Raw genomic sequence first — 22,647 nt, 5'->3', positions numbered from 1 at the left:
AACCTGGAGTCCTTTTATAAGACATATACAACTAATCACATGATACAGAAGGCTATGATAGTGGAAATGTATTTAAGGCAGAAAAAAGTGTCTAAGATCTCATAGTAAGTGCTGTGTGTTTTCTTTTTCCTCCCTATTGTTAACAGTTGGTTATTCTCATACTTGCCATTGCTGCCAGTGCTCCAGTTGTTCCACCTTTCTTGTATTAGTTCTCCCTGGCTGCGTTAATTTCCTCACACTTCGTACTTCGTAGCTTCATAAGCGAAGCGGTGTGACATCAAGCGTAAATAGCCCATCTATCCACTGCTTCCCTGGTCATGACTCTCTTGATAGGAACACCATTTCCTACGATGGCCACAAGTCTTCCTCAAGTGCATGTTCTCAAAGCTATCTAGCTAGTCTTGGACTGTCGCAAATCTTCCACCTAAGTGACTACATCAACAAGAAGAGTGAGTTACGATTTGGTTTTGCTCTAATCCAACAAGCATGATAGCTGTTCTTCTATTCTGAATGTTACCAAGTATGCAAATTTTAGGTAAGGCCACATATAGAAACCTGATACCAAACTGAGCCTTGAGAAGAGACGTCTCAACCGTTCTACATTCTGCTTTGTCTGCTATGGTTACCAACAGCCCATAAACACATGAAAAAAACATACACAATGAGAACAGCTAATGCTTGCAGCAAACCAGAAATAGCAGCATGGGAAACTTAACTTCAGTTAGCACTTGAAGTGAACTATCAGTAGTGACAACCCAGACCTTCTAAAAGCAAAGCAACATACTTTAGGCTATACAGTCTATTAAAAACAGTAGCAATACACTATCCAGATCTACATCATCTTCGCAAATGCTTAAAATAGGACTTGATGAACAACAAAAAAAGTTAGAAAAAAGATAATTTTTGGACTGCTGCAAAGGACACATTTTTTTCAGAACTGCAGGGAGAAATCAGATTCACTTTAGTCTATAACACAGCAATTTGTCATTGTTGTTCCTGAATACATTATATAAATGGCATTAATTCCAGAAGTCATGTACTTAAGCTAAAATAAAGACTACTCCTTTAAAATACATTCCCTTTTAAAATTTGACATTTTCAGATTTTCTGCTTCTACCTTTTAAGGGGCAAAATTAATCACTCCAAGCAAATAAGCAGGAACAGTTTATTATGACACTGGCACCTTTACCTTTCTCATGTAATATGGAGCTCTCTATTTTTTTTTACCTGCCAATTTAAATATTTCAACTATTTCATAACTTTATAAAGTTTCTTGGTATCTGCATCTTTTCACTTGATTTAACACAAAAAGCGAAGCAAAAGAACAAACTCTCAGAAACATAAGGAGTTTTATCATGGCAAATGTATTCTTTAATAGAAAGTAAGAAAAACCTCCCCCTACTGACCTTTTTTTTCAGAATGAGGAAAAAGATAAATATCCACAGCTCTTCATTTCATTTGGTAGGATTTTAAGATCCATCTATGCATGTGTAAGCACAGAGCACACAGTTTTAGCCACACTGGAACCACCTAAACAGAGATTTTATGTTCCACAGTTTTTACATGCATTCCACATCCTTGGTGTGCTTATTATAGTACAGGGATTCTGTTCTTCATCTACAGCAGTTTCAGTTTAAGAATACACCATAAGCCAATATAGAGAGACATCCATTAGTTGCTAATAGAAAGAATCACAGGAAGGTCTCACAAGGGTTTACTAAAACATTAAGGTTTGGTTTTTTTAATCACAGTTCTCAGATATAAAAATTGAATTTTCCCTATAACTGAAATATATTTACATGAACATTTTAAAAAGATGGTCTATAACTTAGATCTAATCGCTGTCATCTGAACCACCTTCGGACCCCTCATCATTGGATCCTTCTGGTTCAGATTCATTACCAGATCCTCTGCCAGAACCCTCATTGTCAGATCCTCTCTCGGAATCTCTGTCTGAGTCAGCACTGCGAGACGCTGGGCGAGATTCATTTTCTGAACCACCGGAACGGCTTCTCCCCGACTGTACAGACTCATTGTCAGACTGCTCTGAATCTGAGCGCCTCCTTTTTCTGGCCGATCTGTCACTGTCAGAATCTTCCTCAGATTGGTGGACACTGGACCTCCTGGGACTGCCGGCCTCACTACCAGATTTGTTTCTGTTATCAGAATCACTATCAGAAACAATGCGTTTACTGTGTTGCTGTTCCCCATCATCTGAATCACTGTTGCTATTCCTAGCATGTCTGTAGGGAAAAAAAAAAAAAAAATCCAGTATTAAAGGATGCTATCTTTAGCTTAAAAATATGACTTGAGTAATGCCAGTGTTATCAGAATGAATGCAATTAATTTGCAGTGGAAAGCAATGTTGTGCCTACACTGAAAGGCTTCTTATTATTATTTCATTATTATCAACATCGCAGTTTCTCTTGAAAGCACGTGTTGAAACTTCAGTATATACAAAGTTAATGAAAGTTCTTACCCATCATCAGCAATTTTGAGTTTATCCTCATCAGAAGAATCATCACTTGATGAAATGATGGCTTTCGATTTGATCTTTCCTTTCATTGAAGGAGGCAGACGTTCTGGTTTGGGCTGAACAGGGAAAAAACAAAGGGTTGCTTGTTCATGTGGCTGGTTAAAGCATAGTGCCCAAATGTAGAAAAATACTCAGAAAAACAGATGTGCTTTTAACAGTTGTTCTTAAGTCATTATATCAAATTTTTCCATTTAATACCACTTATTTCTAGATGGCTTCAGAAATATGCTTTGCATCCTTGAAGGAGCTATAGCAACAGAGGAGGACAAAAATAAGCTCAAAGGCAGTCTGCTACATGGCCTTTTTTTGTAATTTTCAACATTAATAAATCTCACTTGACCAGGTTAACACTGAAGTCCAAATGCATACTTAGAAAGTGATGCAGTTATTCAGGGTTCAACTTACAGCCTTCTTTTTCTCTGCTTTGGGTGGACGTCGTTTTTTAGGTCTTGGACCATTCTCATGTTCTTCATCATCACTTCCCTCATCCGCCTTCTGGGGTCTTGAACAGAAACAAATTTTATATGATGTAAAGCATATCATCACCAAAAAGAAAAATCTCTCCACACGCAAAAAAAAAAATCAGTCTCAAGAAATGTCTGGTTGATCAAGCATTACTTCTTTTGCAGATTGGCTGTTTAAGTCTTATAATGTACATGTGTAAATAAAAAATAATCAAGTGACCTCTTAATAACAGTTAATTTTTTAAATCATTATGAAAGACTGCATAAGAATAAATACAAAAGCCATACCATTTCTCAAGGAAGTCTAACAGTCTAACATTAAAGTTCCAGTTACCTCCTCCTCTTCTTCTTCTTTCTCTCACCCTCCTCTTCTTCCCCATCTTGTTCACTGCCACTGCCCTTCCTCTTCTTTTTCTTTCTAGACACAGGCAGATCTTCATCACTGTCATCGTTGACAAATTCATCAAATTCCCCTGCTCCTTTTTTGGAACGCTATAATAAATAAAAGTCCCACAATACAGCTTATTATTCACCTTCCAGTTAAAAAGCTACCAGAAAACCATTCATAGTCGAAACTTTATCTGAACACGTTTTCAAAATATAAATATTCAGACATTCTTGTGCCAACTTTCCCATAATCTCTGGATTTATGTCATTATGGAACTGGTTCCAAATTTGCATATAATAAAACAACCTTCTTCTGTTATTTTTACAACTGAATAGAATAGATTTTAGTGATGCCACAGTGCTTGGAACTTCAAAGCATTAGCTTCCAATTATTAAATTTGAGTATTAAACCTGTGCAATTTCACTCAGTGGAATCTAGCAGCTTGGAATTAAAAACCTGTGCTACTGCAAGAGACCATAAATCGAACGGGCAAATAAAGGAGACTTAAAAATATATATATATTCTGTTCTACCCTGCCTCCACCGCCACCACGTTTTTTCTCCTTTGATCCTTCTACTTCACCAGTGAACATCAGAATATTCTTGGTTTTCTCCACATATTGAGCTCTTTGTTCCAGAAGTTTCTTCTGTTCTTCTTTTTCTCTTAGGCGCTTCTCTTCCTGAAACAGAAAGAAAACTAACCATCACTGTTGTATTTGCAGCATTGCAGTGATTACAATCACAGGTGTAGAAATTATTTGCTAACGCAAAACTGGAGAATTGACTTTTGACAGTCTATGTCATAGCAGAAGGTCTACATGGCAAAAAATAAGTTTTCTACAAGCCTATGCTAGAGCAGGCAGAAGTCCAAAAGAACTGTTGCACCAAGTGCTTCCTCATCCAGCCTGTCAGCACAGACACTTGACAGCAGACCTTCTGGGGCATCCTTTCATTTCACTATAAAAATAAAACCTATTTCTGAGGCTATGGGGAAGAAAGAGTGAGCATAACCTGTTAGCTATAACATTTGCTGCTAGCACTTACTATAAGTAGGAAAAACTACTAGACATTTTATCAGTAACATCAGGTACCACCACAGAGCAATAGGGCCATATATATATTGTTGATAGGTATACTTTTTAAAAATAAAATATGCTTTTACTTAAACATAGTACACAGAATGTAACAGAACAAAACCTGTTCTTTAAGTAGTTTTTGGCGAAGCAGCTCCTTTTCTTGCTCTTGCTTCGCACGCAGCTCCCTCTCTTCTTCATCCTGCTTGCGTGCCCGAGCCACATGATACTGGGCTTGACTGAGCAAGTCGGAGCACTGTCTGTAACGTGCAACATTTTCAAGTAAAGGAAGGTGGCAGGCACACGCAAGAAACAGTTTCATAGAGGACATGCATCACAACACTATGTTCATATCACCAGAGAGAAAAAAAGCTACTTGAAATAGCAAATTCGAATAGTAGAGTAGTACAGATATTTGAATAAACCCTAAGCACTTTCCAGTAAGCTAATTTATCTTTAAATTGTAACATACAATTTCAGAACATATTGCTTCACACTTAAAACTTAGCCAATTCATATAGCAAAAAATCCCGTATGAACATAAAAGGAAGCATCCTGACTAATTTGGTCAGCTTCAGAAGTTTGGTTAATAAGAACTCATATTTAATAACACTATACTAGCAAACGTAATCAGAAAGGCAGGTAGAAATTCTGTCTTAAAAAAATCCTATTGTGTAAGAATTAAGGTTGCATAAAGTGTTCAGGTCTCATGAAATATTAAAACAAGGCACTTTCAATATCCTCCTATCTAATGTTACAATGGTATTTCTTGTAATACTAAAATTTTCTTCTATTTACAAAGTGTTTTAATGATACCCATTTAAGATGTACAGTGCATGATGGTCAACAAATGTTACATGTACACGGCTATGAAAATCTTAGAAGAATGTGCAATAAAAGAAACACAGGCCATATTGAGTGAAAAACCAAGACATAAGCTTACAAGGATATGGACTTGAATAGGCTTGTGTACAAATTCATTAACCTGAACAAAAATTAAAGCAGACTAGACTTTGCAAAACAAAAGTTTTTCATGTTTCAACAACTTACCCAAGTTATTCACCCAGGAACTACCTTCAAACTTCTCCATGAAGGCAAAGCTGTTGTTAGATTATTATGTTTAAAGCCAAACCAATGAGAGCTAGAGATGTTTAAATAAACATCACTGCACTCTCATTGATGAAAATTTTACCATTAAAATATCTTAAGTTTTGCAGGCTCCCACTAATGGCAGACACCACATGTTGAGAGCTTTAGACTACACAAAAACATTACAAAGCAAAGACGGGGAAATAATGAAACAGTGGTAGGGAGTAACCCTGCAGTTGTATTTTTACTCTTCTCAGTCAGTTGAAATTTTAGAATCAAGTTTTAGTATGAAAAAAAAAAAAAGACAAAAATATTCTACTTGGTATCTGGCTGAATGATTTGTTATATCTTTTTTTAATTATTATTTTTTTTTACCTCGCTTCCGTAGCAGCAAGTGCCAAGTCAAATCTCATCTTATCACCTACTTTACTCAAGTAACTGAAGTACCTGAAGGAAAAAACAACAAACCAAACTAAGCAAATACAGCATTGCTTATATATTTATTGTAATTTAAAACAAAGCATTTATTCCTGAATTCCAATCCTATAAAACTCAACAGATGAGGAAACCTCACCGATTTTCTCTATGTGCAGCCCTTTCTAATACAACAGTATTAAAGTACATTCAGAGTTCTCCAGATTTAAAACATTCTAAAACGACTCTAGAGCAGAACAAAAACCCAGAAAAATTCTGAAGAGAGTTCTCAGATTTCATTTACTTGCTCCTAGGAATGAGGACATTGTTGAGCCCAGTAGATTAATTCCTTATCTGTCACAGCTTAAGTGCTTGGAACCAACATAAGGAAGGAAAACTTTTTTAAAAGTCCTTCCAGAACAGCCTCCTTGAACTTGGTCAACAGGTCCTTGTGAATACAACATACCTTTGAGTGAATGGGTAAGCTATGATGATCAGTGTTTTGAAAGCAGTTTCTCCAACTCATTTAAACTAAAATGACTTTCTAACTTCCAAGGTAGCCAGTTTCTTCTCATATTCCAGAGGCACTTTAAACGAGGTAGGCTTGTGCTAGCTTGAACTCAAATTCTTGTGCACATGAAGAAAGTAACTCCTTGCTCAAGTTTTATACTACATATAATATTTTTCAAAAATTCACCACACATCTGAATTTTCAGTTAATAGATACAAACTAAAGGCTTTCATGCAGCTTTCTCAAGACAATAAATAAAAAGCTTCTAACTGAATTTAGGTTAGAGTTTGTGTTCAAATGTTTAGTTTACATTATGTAAACCCCTAGACTTGTTTTTTGTTTGTTTGTTTTTTTAAGAGAATGAAAAGATCTGAAATGCACTTAAGAAACTGCTTCTGTTCTTAAGCCATGAGAGTAGTTAGGCTTTACTTGCCAATAGGAGGGCAAAATGAGTTTTCAAGGACTACCGGTCATTAGCTAGACTAATATAAATAGATTTGCTTTTGAGCCTTATACGTTGTTTTGAAATAAATAATCAAAAAGAGTATTAAATTGTAGAATAAATTTCAACATATTTTTCAACTATGGTCTTCCAGGAAAAAGTGCATCTTGGTCACAGTAACACAAAACCCTTTGAGAAATACAGATTGGCCACCTGGCCAAACAAAACTGGCTCTGGAACAATATCTGAATAAGTAGTTTAGTCAGGCCCAATTTTGTTTTCCTACTAGAAACTCTAGAATCACATACAGTGTTTCATAGGAGATGATTGCTCTTCTAGCTGGATTTGTGACCTATACTGCAAATTTACTGTAAAGGAACAACTAAATGGATTATAATGATTAGAAAGAAATCATCTTTACCTGTGGGCTAGCTCCAGTTCTTTCACAGCATTAAGCACCTCCTTTAGATTGCTTTTTTCATCTTTCAGCACAGAGGTAGCAAGTCTTTGTAGCACTAAAGCCACATTAAACATAAGGACTGTATCACTTGGTGCTACATGCCGGGCCTGTAAATAAAAAGCATGTTTTTAAGATATGCTACACGATAAAAAAGTATACTGAAGCAACATATAGAAAAAATGCACCATTATTTCAATCCCAGCCTATTGAATTTCAAGAGATACAAACATGCATCAACTTACATTAATTTTATTCTGTGATATAAGATGTTTTATTTGCATACCTTTAACAACGTTTGTTTGCATTCCTGTAGTTTGCCACATTTGAACAGTGCCCGGGCCAAATATAACAATACTTCAGTATTTTGATGCTTATAGAACTTTCTGAGGCAGTTTTCATACTGGGAGAGAAAAAAAAAAACAAGCAACAAATTAAGACAATGGTTAGTTATTTTGTTTAACTAACTCTAGCCAATGCCTTTTGTTTTCTAAAGTGTGTCATGCCACATCTCACATCCTCGTCACTGATCAGAAAACTCTTTCTGCTATTCCATAGCAAGAACCAGATTTTTCTGGAAACTGGCAGCAGTTCAGGAGGCTCTGTAGGTCTTAAAATCCAACAGAGCACTTTGCAAGTACCACCTATTGTAACAAACTCCAATAAATATGACTCATTTTAAGAGCACTGAATTCTTCTCCACAGTATGGAGGAAAAAAAAAATATTTATTCATACAAGATATTTTACAAATTGAAATATATTTCTTGTAGTCATTCTATCCATTTGATGCAATTAGTTAAAAAAAATCCACACCTTTCAGATAACTCAACATCAACTATGTTCTGTCCACCTAGCTGAATAACTTGGTATGCCAAAGAACACCCAGTTGTTGTAAAACACAAAAGACAATTTGTTACAATGGGTTCTGTGCTTCTAGAATTAAAGCTTCAAACAGTTATGAAACTTATCCTTTTCAGTAACTAGTGCCTTTTGTTTCACATACTCTTTTTCTCAAGGAATCATTCACCCTTTCTACATCCCCAAAATAATAATACAAAGTAACTTTTACTTCCAGCTCAAATACAGAAACTGCCCTGAACTTTAATGCCTAAAATTACTACTCTTGCATTGCGCTGTGTTGTGAGCACTCAATTTTCACTCACCTTTACAGTCAAAGATTTTGTACTTAGCTTAAGTCTGCTTCGGATTTGTATGCTTTAAGGTAAAGAACTCAATAGAATAATTGTTGTGGCTGCACTAAGCTATGCCATTACATTCAATCTGTACCCTTTGAGTCCAATATAGCATTTTTCAGACTGTGACTTGTACGAACTGCATAGTAGAACCCAGGGAATAACAAAACACCTCAGTAAATAGACACATTTCTACTAACAGCCTTGCTTAAATATATTAGCAAATGAGTACAATATTTTTCTTACGAATCAGTAGGTAAAAAGTGACACCCAGTTTCCCACTCGTAATTCACTGCTTCAAATATTGCTCAAATTAGATTTTCATTAGGCTTTTTTGTCAATATAAACAAATAAGATGTTAAAAAGACAACAGACCCCATTCAAACACAACAGAGTTAATCTGATAGTGTTACTAAAGCTTTTTCACAGCAGTTCACTGGAAAATGGCAACTACTGAGGTCTTGATGAGGCAAGAAAGGCCTACTACCTCTTCCTTAAAACCATTCAAAAAGCTTCAGAATAGCTCTGATTTAATTATTTTTGAGCCTCTACGTGGACTCAATCTTAACAAAACAAGTTTGTTCTGAGCTTCTGTCCTGTCAAACATACTTTATTTTAAGCTTACTTGTATGCTCTTGATCAGCTAATTGAGTCAATTTAGTTGGAATAGGTTGATACTTGAAGACAGTTTGTGTAAGCAGGTTGAACTAGATGACCTCAACAGATTTATTCCAACATGAATTAGCTTACAACGTTAACTGTGGTAAAAGAAATTATGGCACAGTCAGCTCTTCAGACCACCCCAATTGTTATTCATGCAATCACTTGCAAGAACAAATACAGGAAGCGTTGCTATTAAAAAAATTGCAGCAGCAAATTGCATTTACTTACTTTGGTAACATCTGAATGTAAACCATATACAGTAAGTACACTGACTGAAACCTCTCTGACTAAAGATTAATTCTGAGACCAAAATTCTAACCAAATCATGTTTTAACTCTACTACAAAAAAAGGTGTACATGTTGGTAGGTGCTCTGTTACACCTTACTTTTATTTGGCAGTTTGTTTTTAAATCTAGATGTGACAGCCAACAGCATGCTAGAAATAGTCCTATAACTTGTTAAAACATTAATCAGAAACTAGCAGAGCTCCTATGACAGTTGAGAAACATCCAGAAATCATCTAACCCAACATATTATGTAGTTCAATTTAGAGATGTTACCATCTGCACAGCACTGATGTATTGTTTCTGTTCTACGTAGATATGTGCCAAATTCAGCCACACATCACTGATATCTGCTGTTGCCTCTCTCACTTGGGCAAAAACATCACGAGCTTCACGGAAATATCCTTTATGTGCCAAGACAGCTCCTAAGGGGAAAGTAATATGTACAGTGTAAGCTTCCAGGTTCATGTGCTATGTATTCCTACCAAAGAAAACAAAATATTGCCTGAACAAAGTTCCCCATTAAAAACTAAGTGACATAGCTGTCATGTGAAATCTATTCTTTCCTGTGCTCCACTACATAGTGTTCGGGCCCTGCAAAAACAATTCTATATTAAAGCATGAAATATAAGAATATCATCAGCTCCGAAGGAAACTTAGAGTCCCATATTTACCTATGCCATTAGCAGCATACAAGTTTTTAGGATCATTTCTGAGTACTTGCTTGTAGATTGCTAACGCACGGTCTTGATGACGCTTCTCCTGCAGAAAGAAGTATCCCAATTCATCACTCATTCTCTACCCAGCAGTTTTATGGACTTTAAAATGCCAAATTGGCATCAAGAAAGGGCTCTGAGTAGCTAAGAGCATACAAAAATTAAACAAATAAAACCACACACAGGGAAGACAGACATCCATTACCTTTTCTCTGTCTCTTGTGGGTTGATGTAGAGTCTGCAACCAGACATTGCCAAGAGCTAGCATAGAGTAAGTATCATTTTGTGTGGAGGGCTGTTTCAATATTCTTTCGAATTTCTTCTGTCCTGGACCCCACTCTTGTTTAGCCAAATGAAGATTGCCAATCAGAGACCAAGCATCTGGATGATCCTAAATAAAAATTCACTATAAGTTGCAAAAGCATCATCTTCCCTTGCATAGTTACTTTTTCAAGTATAAAACGCTATTTTTCTTAAATAGAATTCCATAGTAAAAAAAAACAAACAACAAAACCACCATACATGGAGAGTAAATTACAGTAGTGCACTCTTCTTCCTTTAGTTTATGTGAACAAACAAAATAAAAATGAAACAAAATGAAAATAAAGTTTTAAGTTACATGTTTTAACTTTGAATACTTAAAGGTTTACAAACCTGATTTATCTGAAGCGCTTCTTTAAACCAATCAGAAGCCTCATAAAAATTTCCTTTATCCCTAGCCATAGCTCCCAAGCGCAAGTAGCCTAAAAATGAAAACAGAAAATAAAAATCAGGAAACAGGTTAAAGTCATCTCAAACAAAGAAAACATTATCCATGCATGAATTTCAAAAGCAATCTTTCTCTTGATCTGTTAAGGACAGCAAACATTAAGACGTCTTTCACATTCTATTCACAATGAGACACACCATGGGAAGAAGAACATCCATCCACAATGGTGACACAGAAATTGCAGATACAGTGAAAGTAATAAAAATGTTTATAATTGGTTTCATAAGTTAAAGATAATTGAGAAACCTCAAAGAAAAAAGGATACATGAGGTACATAATTCTCCTCCCTCTGCTTTAAACACCCCTCCCACCTCCACAAGCTTTGGGAAGAGTATCAGTTAGCAGGTGACAGTGGAAAACAAGCAGGGAAAAGGCTATAGACAAGGCTGGGGCATGCTGTGTGCTGCAGCTTGCTGAGCAAGGGCTACCACCTCGCCTCTGCAGCAAACACAAGTCAGCTACCTGGGGACAAGAGATGAGCAGAGTGAGAAGAAAAAACAGCATGTGCCATAGAAGTTGTGCTGACACCCTCATCAGCCTTTCTTCCCTGGAGAAAGGCCAAAGTGCTTCTCCCAAAAGGTCTCTGTTTCCACCTCATACACAGAATTGCACGGCCTGGGCACATCAGGTGGATGGCCTTGAATGCATGTGAGAGCCAAGCTGCTAAGGCTTTGGTGGGAGTGGGGAACAAGTGAGTAAACACATGCATGTCTAGATAAGCTAATTTCACTAGATTTTTTGAGTACAGTATGATTATACCAATAATTAGATGGCTTAAACCTGAAAACTGGACTATAATGATGATGCAGGCCTTAAAAAAAAAAAAAAAAAAAAGATAGGGAAAATAGTGGGTAGGAAAGCAGGCCCCAAATCTAAAAGAAAAGAAGTCAAGACAGACATAAGGAGACCAGAAGACACTATAATGGGAAGATTTTTGGTATTATAAGGAGGACCATGGAACTAAAATACCAAATGTTTCTTACAATCAACATAATTAGGATGTTCTCTTAAAATGTTTTTATACAGCTTTTCCGCTTCATGAAATTCACACATCGCCTCATATAGTCTGGCAAGGTTATAGGACGTTGTTACAGAGATAGCATTGTAATAATGCTCATCATGTTCAGCTTCTGCTTTTGCACGATCCAGTGATGCCAAAAAATATTTCTGAAGTACAAAAAGAAAAAAAGGAATGAGGCACTCCAGAATATTCTTACAGAGTGATCAAGAAATTCAATTCAGACTTGGAGTAATTACATACCTTCGCTTCTCCTAGGTTTCCCAGTCTGAAGTGCAGAGCACCCACATTATTCAAAATCTCTGGTGGGACATCAGCCTGTACTTTCTCTTGCAGAATTCGTGTGGCTGTACCATAAGCTGACAATGCACCCTTTACAAAAAAAGAAAATGTGCATGAATGAAATAACAGAATGAGCTCTACATGATCTTGTGAAAAGAGCGCACGTTAATTCACCAACTGTATACTAACAATACCTGTATGTCAGTCTGTTCCAAAATTTGGGCTAGCTCAATCCATGCCTCTACATCATCAGGATATTGTTCTGTGACTTTCTTTAGATGTCCCTGAAAAACAGCACAAAATAATTATACCTCTCTGTGGACACACAAACTGCTCTAAAAAAATACAAACAAATCAAAAGAAAGAGTGAAGGTATTAACCTTAACACTAGAAAGATACACCATAACGCAAAAGAAAACATCTTCAACATCTGCACAACTTAGTTTCCTTCCTTCTTTCATTATTTTTTCTGTATTAATAGAATACAACACCAGTCTTGGAAAAGTAAAAACTATTAAACCAAAATGAGAAGCTAGAAAAGTGATGTCAAACATTTCTTGCATTTCTTTGCCCAACATTAGGTTTAAAAAGCCTTTCATTAAAACAAAGAAATAAAACCACAAAGCAAACCACAAAAAACCCACCCCAAACCAAAATAAAAAAGCCACCACATCATCCTTTCAGATGAGCCAAGACAAGTGCTTTCTGGAAATTATTAACTAATTTGCTGTCTTCAGTAAACCACTTGCTAACTTGCCATGTTTAGAGAATTTTAACATAAATGGGAAGAATTCCACATTTTTCATAGTACCAAATACAAATGTGAGGCTGGAGCTCCTCCAAATTCCTGGACTTGCTTTAGCCAGAGCCCAGTAGGAGTCTCAGTTCTGTCCATGACTCATGGCTCTAAACAGTTAGAAGGATCTCTCATGACAGCCAATATTAAATATTCTATACCTACAGCCAAGTAACCCCAAGATTTATGCACCTTAGGGTACAGTCTAATTTCAAATCTGATTCTCAAGTTCCGCTCTTGTATGTAAAACTACTGCAAACTCACCTTTGCAATGTCCCGTTTCTCCTGGTCTTCTGAGGCCGCATAAAGAGATCCAAGGATTTTCATAGTCTCGTAATTGTTAGGATAAGCTTTCAAAACTTTTTCAAAGCATTGTGATGCATTCTCTTTGTCCCCTCGATAAATGTACATTTGACCCAATCCAAAAAACGGAAGTACAAAGGAAGATGAAGCAAACTGAGTGGCCTGGTAATAATACTGGAAAGCTTGATCATAATCTTCCTAATTAAAAATAAGCAAATAAAGAGCAAGTAAAGTTTCCACAAGTAAGCTTTGTATGAACTTTTACAACACAGATTAAGTGTAATCTCAAAGGAGGCTTTTAAAAACTGTCCTACCTGTACATGAAAAGACCTAGCCAGCTGATAACAACTCTCTGCCTGCATTGCTTCAACTTCTGTATTATGGAAAGCATGAAGAGCCAAATGTTGTACTTTACCATAGTCCTGAAAAAAAGAGAAGTTAAATGAAATTTGAAAGTCTTCAATCAAGGGATTATTATTTAAACAAGGATAGCTGGCAAATACAAGAAAGCTTAAGCCATAGCACTGACTAAATTAATAACAACAGATTCAGTTTTAGTGTTACTGTTATTTTCTCTGTTTCATATTTTAAAGCTTGGAAGGGGGAGAGAGGGGAAAAAACCCCCAACACCTTCAGGACACAAAGATGACTTTGACTTAAGGAATAAGAACACCTTTTCTTAACTTTCTTAAGAAAAGTTTATACAAAATTTAAGTCAAAAACTTTACACTCGTCTATCTAGATTATTAGCTCCATACTAGGCACCAGTGGGTATGATGAAATGAGACTGAATCTAACACTGAAATCCTTGCTGTTCAGAGGTTATTAAGTATTTTACAGTAAAATTCCATAGACCCCTTACCTTCTTGAAGAAGAAGTGATTAGCCAAGTGATTCAAGACCATTGGATTACTGGGATCAATGGTGTAAGCCCTAGAGAGGAGCTGAACACCATTCTTGATGGAATCAGCCTAAATGAGACATTGACAGGTGTCAGCAACATCTCAGTAACTGTATCTTATTAACATCTTCAACTTTCTTCAGTCTAGACTGCTGCAGGAACTCCGACAAAACCTTGCTGGGCTCACAGAAAAAAGCAATTTCAGCTACTAACTTTTTCTCCCTGCAACATACAGGTGGAAAAAGGGAAACAAAGCCACCACAAAGGCACAGAAAAAAAAGAAGAGCAGGACTTGATAGGAAAAAAAACCACAACTTAGTGTTGGTGTCCTTCTCACACTCACACCCTGATAGCCTTCCTTCTACTGTTCAATGTTCTCAGCTCCTGTTTGGTTTATGTTTCAATCTTTCACAAAACTTCTTCAACAGTAAAATTAAAATATTCTCATGTTCAAATTCCAAACCAGAACTTCAGATATTGAATTAAAAGCTACTGGAATTTCAGTTCTAATTTAAAAAAAAATTGTAGAAGTTTGCTGTGTTTACACAGGATATCATGATATCAACTTACTCTTTTTTAAAAGAAACATTACAGTTTTAAAGAAAGCTTTCCATGGGTACAATTTGACTTACATACAAGTTCAAATCCGTCACTGACAAAATAACGGCTATTTATTTAGGACACCCATGAGATTTGTATTTATTTCTGAACAGAAACACCAAAAATGTCATCATGTAACATCTCTGCTTTACTTTGCAATTATCATCAGTAGAATATTATCTTATTGAAAATATTAGGTTTTATGAGTTGAGATGAGATGAAGTCCAACAGGCAGCTAAAAAACAATTTCAGTTTGAAAAGGCTCTACATTTACTAACCTAGTATAACAATATACCTTGATTAAGAGGTATCAAATAATTCTTGGCTTAATTTTCAAAAGTAAAAATGTTTTATAATCAGACTATGTGTATGTCTGAGTTCTCTAATAATGTGACTCTCATGTCCAATTTCAGTCAAATCCAATGACTGATGGTTAGAGGTCTCAAAGCTCCAAAGCACTATGATGAAGAAAACCAGAGATTCCTTTCCCCAGAGAAAGTGTTTTCCCTCCCCTATGTCAACTCTTCGATGTTATACTAACTTTGCAGAGCAAGTTGTAGAAACAGTTTGAAGTAAACTGAAGTAAACCTCATAGCCTTTTATGAGAATGTAACAAGGTGGATGGATGATGGCAGAGCGGTGGATGTGGTCTACCTTGACTTCAGTAAAGCCTTTGACACAGTCTCCCACAGCATCCTCACAGCTAAGTTGAGGAGGTGTGGTCTAGACAATAGACTAGTGAGGTGGGTTGCAAACTGGCTTAAGGAGAGAAGCCAGAGTGGTAGTCAATGGTGCGGAGTCTAGTTGGAGGCCAGTATCTAGTGGAGTGCCTCAGGGGTCAGTACTGGGGCCAATATTATTCAATATATTCAATTAACTACTTGGATGAGGGAATTGAGCGTACTATCAGCAAGTTTGCTGATGACACCAAGCTGGGAGGAGTGGCTGACACGCCAGAAGGCTGTGCTGCCATCCAACGGGACCTGGACAGGCTGGAGAGTTGGGCGGGGAATAACCTAATGAAATTTAACAAGGGAAAGTGTAGAGTCCTGCATCTGGGCAGGAACAACTCAGTTACGATTTGATCTTGCTTACTCTTTGCTTTACCATGTGGCATGCATGCTGAGGTAGCCCGACTGCAACTTCAACACTAGTTTGATATTTTATGTTCCTTAAAACCCAGAACTAATCTCCTCAGGCTATGCCTTTTACCTTGACTTTACTGTTAGAATTATGCTCTTCCAAAACAAAAATTCCTGATGCTCTGGAATTGAGCTGCCATTGCAGTGAGACCTCCAAGCATTTGAGGATTTTCAGAGCATCCTGAGTATGAACTGATTTAGTTAACCTTCACGGAGTCACAAATAATCAATTAAGTAAGGCTGGCTATTATAACTCTCGTTCATTAAAGTAAGATTTTGAAATCAGCACTTTACAGTTTTTTAAGCCATTGGATATGCATTTGCACATCTCAGACTTTTATAAGCAGAGTTGCAGAGTTTTAGCAATAGAAACAAGTTATTCAGAATGTGCTGCTCAAGTACGTAGCCATAACTTCATTCAATAGCGACACAGACTTAAAATTATTTAACCACAGAAGCTATTACCCCTTTTAAGAACTGGACTACATTTCAAAGGATAAAATGTTCACTTTTTCAGACAAGTAAACTGCATATGGATCCTTGTTAAGTTACACTCACCTCTTTATTATTGAGCTCCAGAACAGCCAGTCCAACCAAAGCCCCCACGCATTTGGAATTTAGCTCGAGAGCCCTGCTGAATGCCAAGCGAGCTTTTTCCAACTTGTTCAGTTTCACGAAGCAGTGGCCCATACCCAACCGAACCTCAGCTAGAGAACAAGGTGACATCATGCAAAATCCCAAAATTTCAATTTTATGACTTTTACATTCTGGACATCAATGAACATGAAAGAAGTATTTTTAATATTTCTTTAAAACCTCCAAGCCATGTAACAATTTTCTGTTTTTAAAGGCAGCCTCCCACATTTGGCAGCAGAACTAACATTAACAGATTAGTAAGACTTAATTTCTTCATACAACCCAGAATATTGATCTATACCTCCAAAAGACTTGATACTAAACAAATTAAAAATTACTTTTATGGGAATGTATTAAAAATATAGAGAAAGGCATTAAAAATTGCGAGATGAGAGGGCTGGAAATTTCTTAGGCAGAGTAAGTTCCCTGGAGACCCACAGGCTTTCAGAAAACACAGGCTAATAAGCAAGTTAGCTTGACATCTCAACTGATTCATTACTAAGAAAATGTTGTTTATCATCCCCTAACTTTCATGATTCTGTACAAATGAGCTAACACAGAGAATCCACATCATATTGCCCTTTTAGATTGCCTGTGAACTAGGAATATGGAGACATTTATACACAGCAATTTCAAATCTTTGTGTGTGTGTGAAAAAGGGGAGTGAATGAAAGATGTTTGTTTAAAAGGTTTGTATTTCTAAATCCACTTTTGCAGCAATGATTCTTATGTTAAAGACGCATCAACTTTGTAATAAGCTCTTTTTCAGATAGGTTATGACAAAGTATATCACATCTCTCAAGAGACTTCAGAGAATTTATGATCCTAATGCGAATACCCTGAAGTAATATCTCTAAATCACATGCACTGCTTTTACGGCTGTGATAGCTTTCCCAGATTTTGGCATTAAGAAAATCATACGACACCATGAAAACTCACATCATGCATTATAGGCAGAATTTTTTTTTCATGTCTGGTTTCATTATTAATACTAATACATAGTTTTCTTAACCATTCTTTCAAAACCTCATGGATAGGTTCTGCAACAGTCTTGAACAGTTTCCTGTATCCCATAGAATTATAAGTTCTATTACATGCAACCCCTCGTTTTTTTAGTAGCTCTTTAAAAGGTAGTAATTAGAAAAAATGAAAAGTATTTTCCTAAACATGATTTCCTTCTCTACAACTAAGGAACACTTCAAGTCAGCAAACACCTGAACTACTCTATAGTAAGGGATGGAGTTTTTTTGACAGATATAGATCACAAAAAAGCCCTTACGTGATTGAATTAGGAAAATTTGAGTTAATTTGCCAGCACAGCAAAAACTTTGTCTTACCTGGGCAACCTGGATTGGTACGCAACGCTTTCTTGTAGTAGGCAAGGGCTCCTCTATAATCTTTCTTGTTGAAAGAAATGCAAGCTTTACCTGTTATAACATATTGGTTACAAATAAATTAGACATATAAATGAAGTAATTATAAGTCAGAAGCTCAAAAGTATTATTTGGTAAACTTGTGGTGTGCTGATTTTTGAAAATTATGATTAAAAACAGAAAACTGAGATAACTACAACTTTTATTATCTTTGATGGTGTCAAGTATATGAAAGAAATCCAACATGAGAACACATTAAATTTATGTTTTCATGGGCTTCTGCAGAAATTTAATTCTTTCCTGGTCCAGAAGAATGACCTTTGCTAAGACTAATTAGTAAACAAATTAAAATGCAAGTGTTACAGCCCACTGACTCCTCACTACTAGTATCTTCACCTTTGAAATATTATACAGCTTCATTGGCATCACCAGGGAAATATAAGTAGTTGGACTGGATGTATGCCCACAGGTCTCAGAAGGCGCTAGTTAGCATTATACTTTTTCTTAGCTTTTCCACCCACATACACTTGCTAAGTTTAGAGTAAACTCTGTCATGTGTTTCTGGTCAGAAGTGCACACTTCTTTATCCCATTCATTCTCTCTACTCACATATGCACCCTCTTCTTAAGCACATAACTCATTCCAAAACTCAACTGGAGAGACCAGGGTGTGGGTTTGGGGTTGGTTTGTTTGTTTGCGTTTTTGTTTGTTTGTTTGAGGGATTTTGTTTGATTGTTTTTTGTTTTGTTTTGGGTTTGTTGTTTGTTTTTGCACACAAATACCCATAAACTCATACCAAGAAGGGCAGGAATGTTATTTGGAGACTGGTTGAGCACAAAATGGAATTGTGCATCAGCTTGGTCCATCTTATCACCTTCAAGCAGACAAAAGCAGGCTCTTCCCAACAAGTGATTCTAGAGAAGGAAAAAAATTTCTGCTATGTTTATCTTTGTAAAATATGAAGATTAGACTATGCGAAAAATTAACTGGCTACGCTATAATGCTTTCTATGATTAATATATTTCTCTTATATCAGGACAAAAAATAAAAAAGGGTCTTTATCATCCATATCTGAAGTTCACATATTACCGAGCAAGACAGTAACAACCAATCAGTCCTTCCCAACACCCAAATGTTGACTGACATAGAACTATCAGCTGTCCCAAGCTAGAGATAATTATTCCTGATGGCACTGCTCACATTTCAGATACTTAAAAGTTTTGCTTACAACACTAATAACAGACTTTAAAGCCTGAGAAGTTTCTGTCTTCCCTTTAGTGAGTCAACATTTGTTTTCCTTAGAATCATTTTTAAATTCACACAGAAAACATGCTGAAAGTATACTAAAAAATAAGAATCCTTAAATAATTGACAAATACGGATTTTTACAAATATTTTGGTTTTACCTGATCATACATGATAATTTTGTCAGCCATAGTATACAACAAGGTAGCTTGTGTAATGAGCTCCTTCTTGTTGTCTTTGTTCTTCTCCTTCCGAGCCTGCTGTACATAGTATGCTGCCAGCGTATCCAGACATGTCATTTGATCTTTTTCATGGTCTCTGTAGTCCAAGTTACCATCTATGCGTGCAGCTTCCAACAGCTTCACAAAGTCTTCTGTTTTTCCTTGTTTGTAGTATTCCAGCTATAAAACATACAGTTTTAACAGACAATAATACCCCAGTGAGAAAGTAGTACATCAAGCTGGTACTTCAGGTGTCACACAGATTCTTTTTGCAGAACATAGGGATCAATGTAGAGATAATCAGACAAAGGCATTCCGATAGTGCCAAATGTTTTTCTGTCACCATCCCCATCTACTATTTTTACATTAGAACACAAGTCTTACAGCTATTTATAAGAATCAACTGTTTCTCATCTGAACTTAATCTTTTTCACACATTTCACCATACTTTCCACAGCATAGATATTGCCCCCTCCATTTTATGAAGCGCCATAATCAAAGGCACTAAACAAAAACTATGGATGAAGAAAAAAACCCCAACAACTTAGAAAGCAGGCATCAAGCAGCATTGTTTTACAAAAAAAGTTTAATTTAAAATCTTAATATGCATATGTCAAACCAGAAATATATGGCCTAGAATCAGTGACTGAATAACCCATTTAAGTTCCTAATCAGAATTCAGTTATTACAAGTCATGTAAGTAAGGAAAAGGAAATTACTATATGATTATCTGAATAAAATATTTAGCTTGTATATATACGAACCGCTAAGGCAATCCATATGTGCAGTTGAGTATGTTCCTGTTTCAGTATACTTATAACTTCATCACCCTCAGGTAACTGATCGAAGTCAAGCTCAATAACCTAGAAACAAACAATACAGATTTTGTTTTCACAAAGCATTAACAATGTTATCTATCACTGAACTCAAAGCAAGGTAGACATTTCAGAGCACAAAACGTAAATAATTTTACATGTTTAAACAAGGTTATGAACAAAGAAAAAAGTGATGATGTATTTTAATCTGTATGAGACAAAAGCGATGGTCTCTCATAAACAGCAGAGTACAGACAGCCTAATGTTTGGGATACTAGGCAAGGAGAATAAACAGATATGCTAATTCAACTTCTTTCACCATAGACTTCAGGCTCAGAATTTTCAGAGTTCAGCTGAAAATCAACTTGACTGTAAACTGCTGAATTTCTAAAACTTTTCCTACAGTTAATACAAAGATCTAGGATATAGTCAAAATCCTCCAAGTAATCAGGTGTTAGAGAATCAATACCTCAGATGCATTTCGGAGCCCTGAAATTTTCTAATGTCATCTTTATGCCCAAAAGAATAAAGAAATTATTGAAGTGGCAAACACTATAAAGAATAGACTAAATTTCAGGATATTAACAACAGTCATAATGAGCAAATGACATCAACAACTTTTCACTATGCAAGCAGTGTTTGCCATGTTGATCTACTCTTCCAATACAAAAAATGCAGAAAAAGGAACAGATATTTCCATGATGGGATGTTTGGGAACACAGTTTAACTGCCTGTTAGTTCACTTGCTACTCAGTCATGCTGTCTTTAACATCAGTCATCTACGTTACAATTTAATTTTACAGCAAGGAAGAGCTGTAGTTGCACCCAGGCTTGTACCCCGACTATCAATGCAGGAACTCTTTCTCCAGAGACTGGATTAGAGCAATCCAGTTTATAAAGACTTACAGTTTTGGTTATGCAAAACTTAGGGGGGCATCAGCAGAAATATTTCTGCTACCACTGATGTTTTTAGTTCTGAGTTTGTCTTGCACAGTACCACCTGTTTGACAGACAATGATGTTTTAAAATTTGGGCAGCCCTCATCTACAAACTATAATAGTTGTTAATGACAAATATATATTAAACAGCAAATAAATATGAAAGTTAAAAAAGCCAGTGAAAGAAAATAATGTATTTGATAGCAATCCTTAGTGATTAATTCAGAACCTCAGGATTCAAGTAAGCCTAGCCATAACTTCAAAAGCAGAACCAGTATAGCTTGTGTCAATACTCATTTTTGTCACAAAGAAAAAAATCCTCCAACATGTAACCTACAGAGAGCAAAGTACCTTTGTGAAACTTAAAAACACAATGGCAGTTATATGGAAGTTTGCCAGAGTATGGACACATACACTCATGAAAAGCATTTTTAAAGCTATATGCAGTATGTTTCAATACCTTATTTAACTAAGATGTTAATTTAGTATCTGCTATGGTATGATTTGACTTCAAGCTTTATAATACCCTGTAGATTTTCAAATACTTCTCTTAAAACTTTTTAATCTTGGCCTGTCACAGTTTACGTCAAATAAAGTTAAATACATTTCTAAACCCACACTGAAATAATGTGCAGACTGGACCAAGTGACAGCCTGTCTGTGTCTCTATGCTGATACAGGAACGTTCATGCTTTTTACAAGTCAGTGTGGTCAGAAAAATCTGCATCTAACGAACTGAGGAGAGAATTTAGCTGGACAAGGCACAAACTAAAGATGAGATACTGTTCCCAAGGGGGTCTTCACTCATCAATCTTGCATTTGCCTGAAGCACACACAGTGGGCGAATAGCTGCCCCTTCTTCACAGCCGTGTGGAGCCGCAGGACACCGGCCCGGCTGTCCCCTCAAGACACTCGGCAAGGACAGGGAGGTTACAGCTACCAGAGAGCAGACGCCGTTCACCATGGGGCACCGGAGAACGCAGGTTTGGGTTTCTTTTCGCAAAGCGATACACCTGTAAGCCCAACAGCTCACTCCGCTCACGGAAGAGAGCGACACTCCCCCCCGAGCCCGGGACCAAACTGCGAGAGGAAGGGACAAACGTCGCCCCGTCGCGCATCATAAAGCGGACCCCTTCCTTCCCCCTCCCCGGGACCAGGCCGCGCCGCCCGCTCCCAGCCCCCGACTCGCCTCATCGGTGTCCCGGAGCGGGATCTCGATGGACCCCCGCGACATGATGGCGACACCGCTGTCCGCCGAGCCGCGAGCACGCAACGGCCGCCGCGCGCGCACTTCCCCTCACAAACACCGACTGACCCGGACGTGCTCGGGCAAAGGGAGGCGGGAGGTGGGGAGGCTCCGCCCCTCAGGCGCAACGAGCC

General features: G+C 36.9%; 1 protein-coding gene across 1 annotated transcript; it reads right to left on the bottom strand.

The window, feature by feature from the left end:
• Nucleotides 1–1,348: 1,348 nt before the first annotated feature.
• Nucleotides 1,349–22,640, bottom strand: CTR9 (CTR9 homolog, Paf1/RNA polymerase II complex component). Its single transcript, XM_065066171.1, has 25 exons — nt 22,457–22,640; nt 20,280–20,378; nt 19,456–19,695; nt 18,846–18,963; nt 18,014–18,103; nt 16,599–16,747; nt 14,261–14,368; nt 13,713–13,820; nt 13,360–13,596; nt 12,494–12,583; nt 12,261–12,389; nt 11,983–12,166; nt 10,885–10,973; nt 10,436–10,621; nt 10,189–10,276; nt 9,791–9,939; nt 7,660–7,776; nt 7,338–7,483; nt 5,925–5,996; nt 4,585–4,720; nt 3,921–4,067; nt 3,335–3,492; nt 2,942–3,038; nt 2,480–2,592; nt 1,349–2,243 (listed from the first exon to the last, which is right to left on the bottom strand). Exons 1-25 carry the CDS (start codon nt 22,499–22,501, stop codon nt 1,835–1,837), a joined length of 3,504 nt encoding a protein of 1,167 aa, XP_064922243.1. The 5' UTR covers nt 22,502–22,640; the 3' UTR covers nt 1,349–1,834.
• Between the last annotated feature and the right edge of the window lie 7 nt (nt 22,641–22,647).

Source organism: Columba livia, chromosome 5 (assembly GCF_036013475.1).
Source record: "Columba livia isolate bColLiv1 breed racing homer chromosome 5, bColLiv1.pat.W.v2, whole genome shotgun sequence".
In the NCBI taxonomy this organism is placed as follows: Eukaryota; Metazoa; Chordata; class Aves; order Columbiformes; family Columbidae; genus Columba; species Columba livia.
Note: the sequence above shows the minus strand (reverse complement) of the source record. Positions and strands in the feature narration are given on the sequence as shown.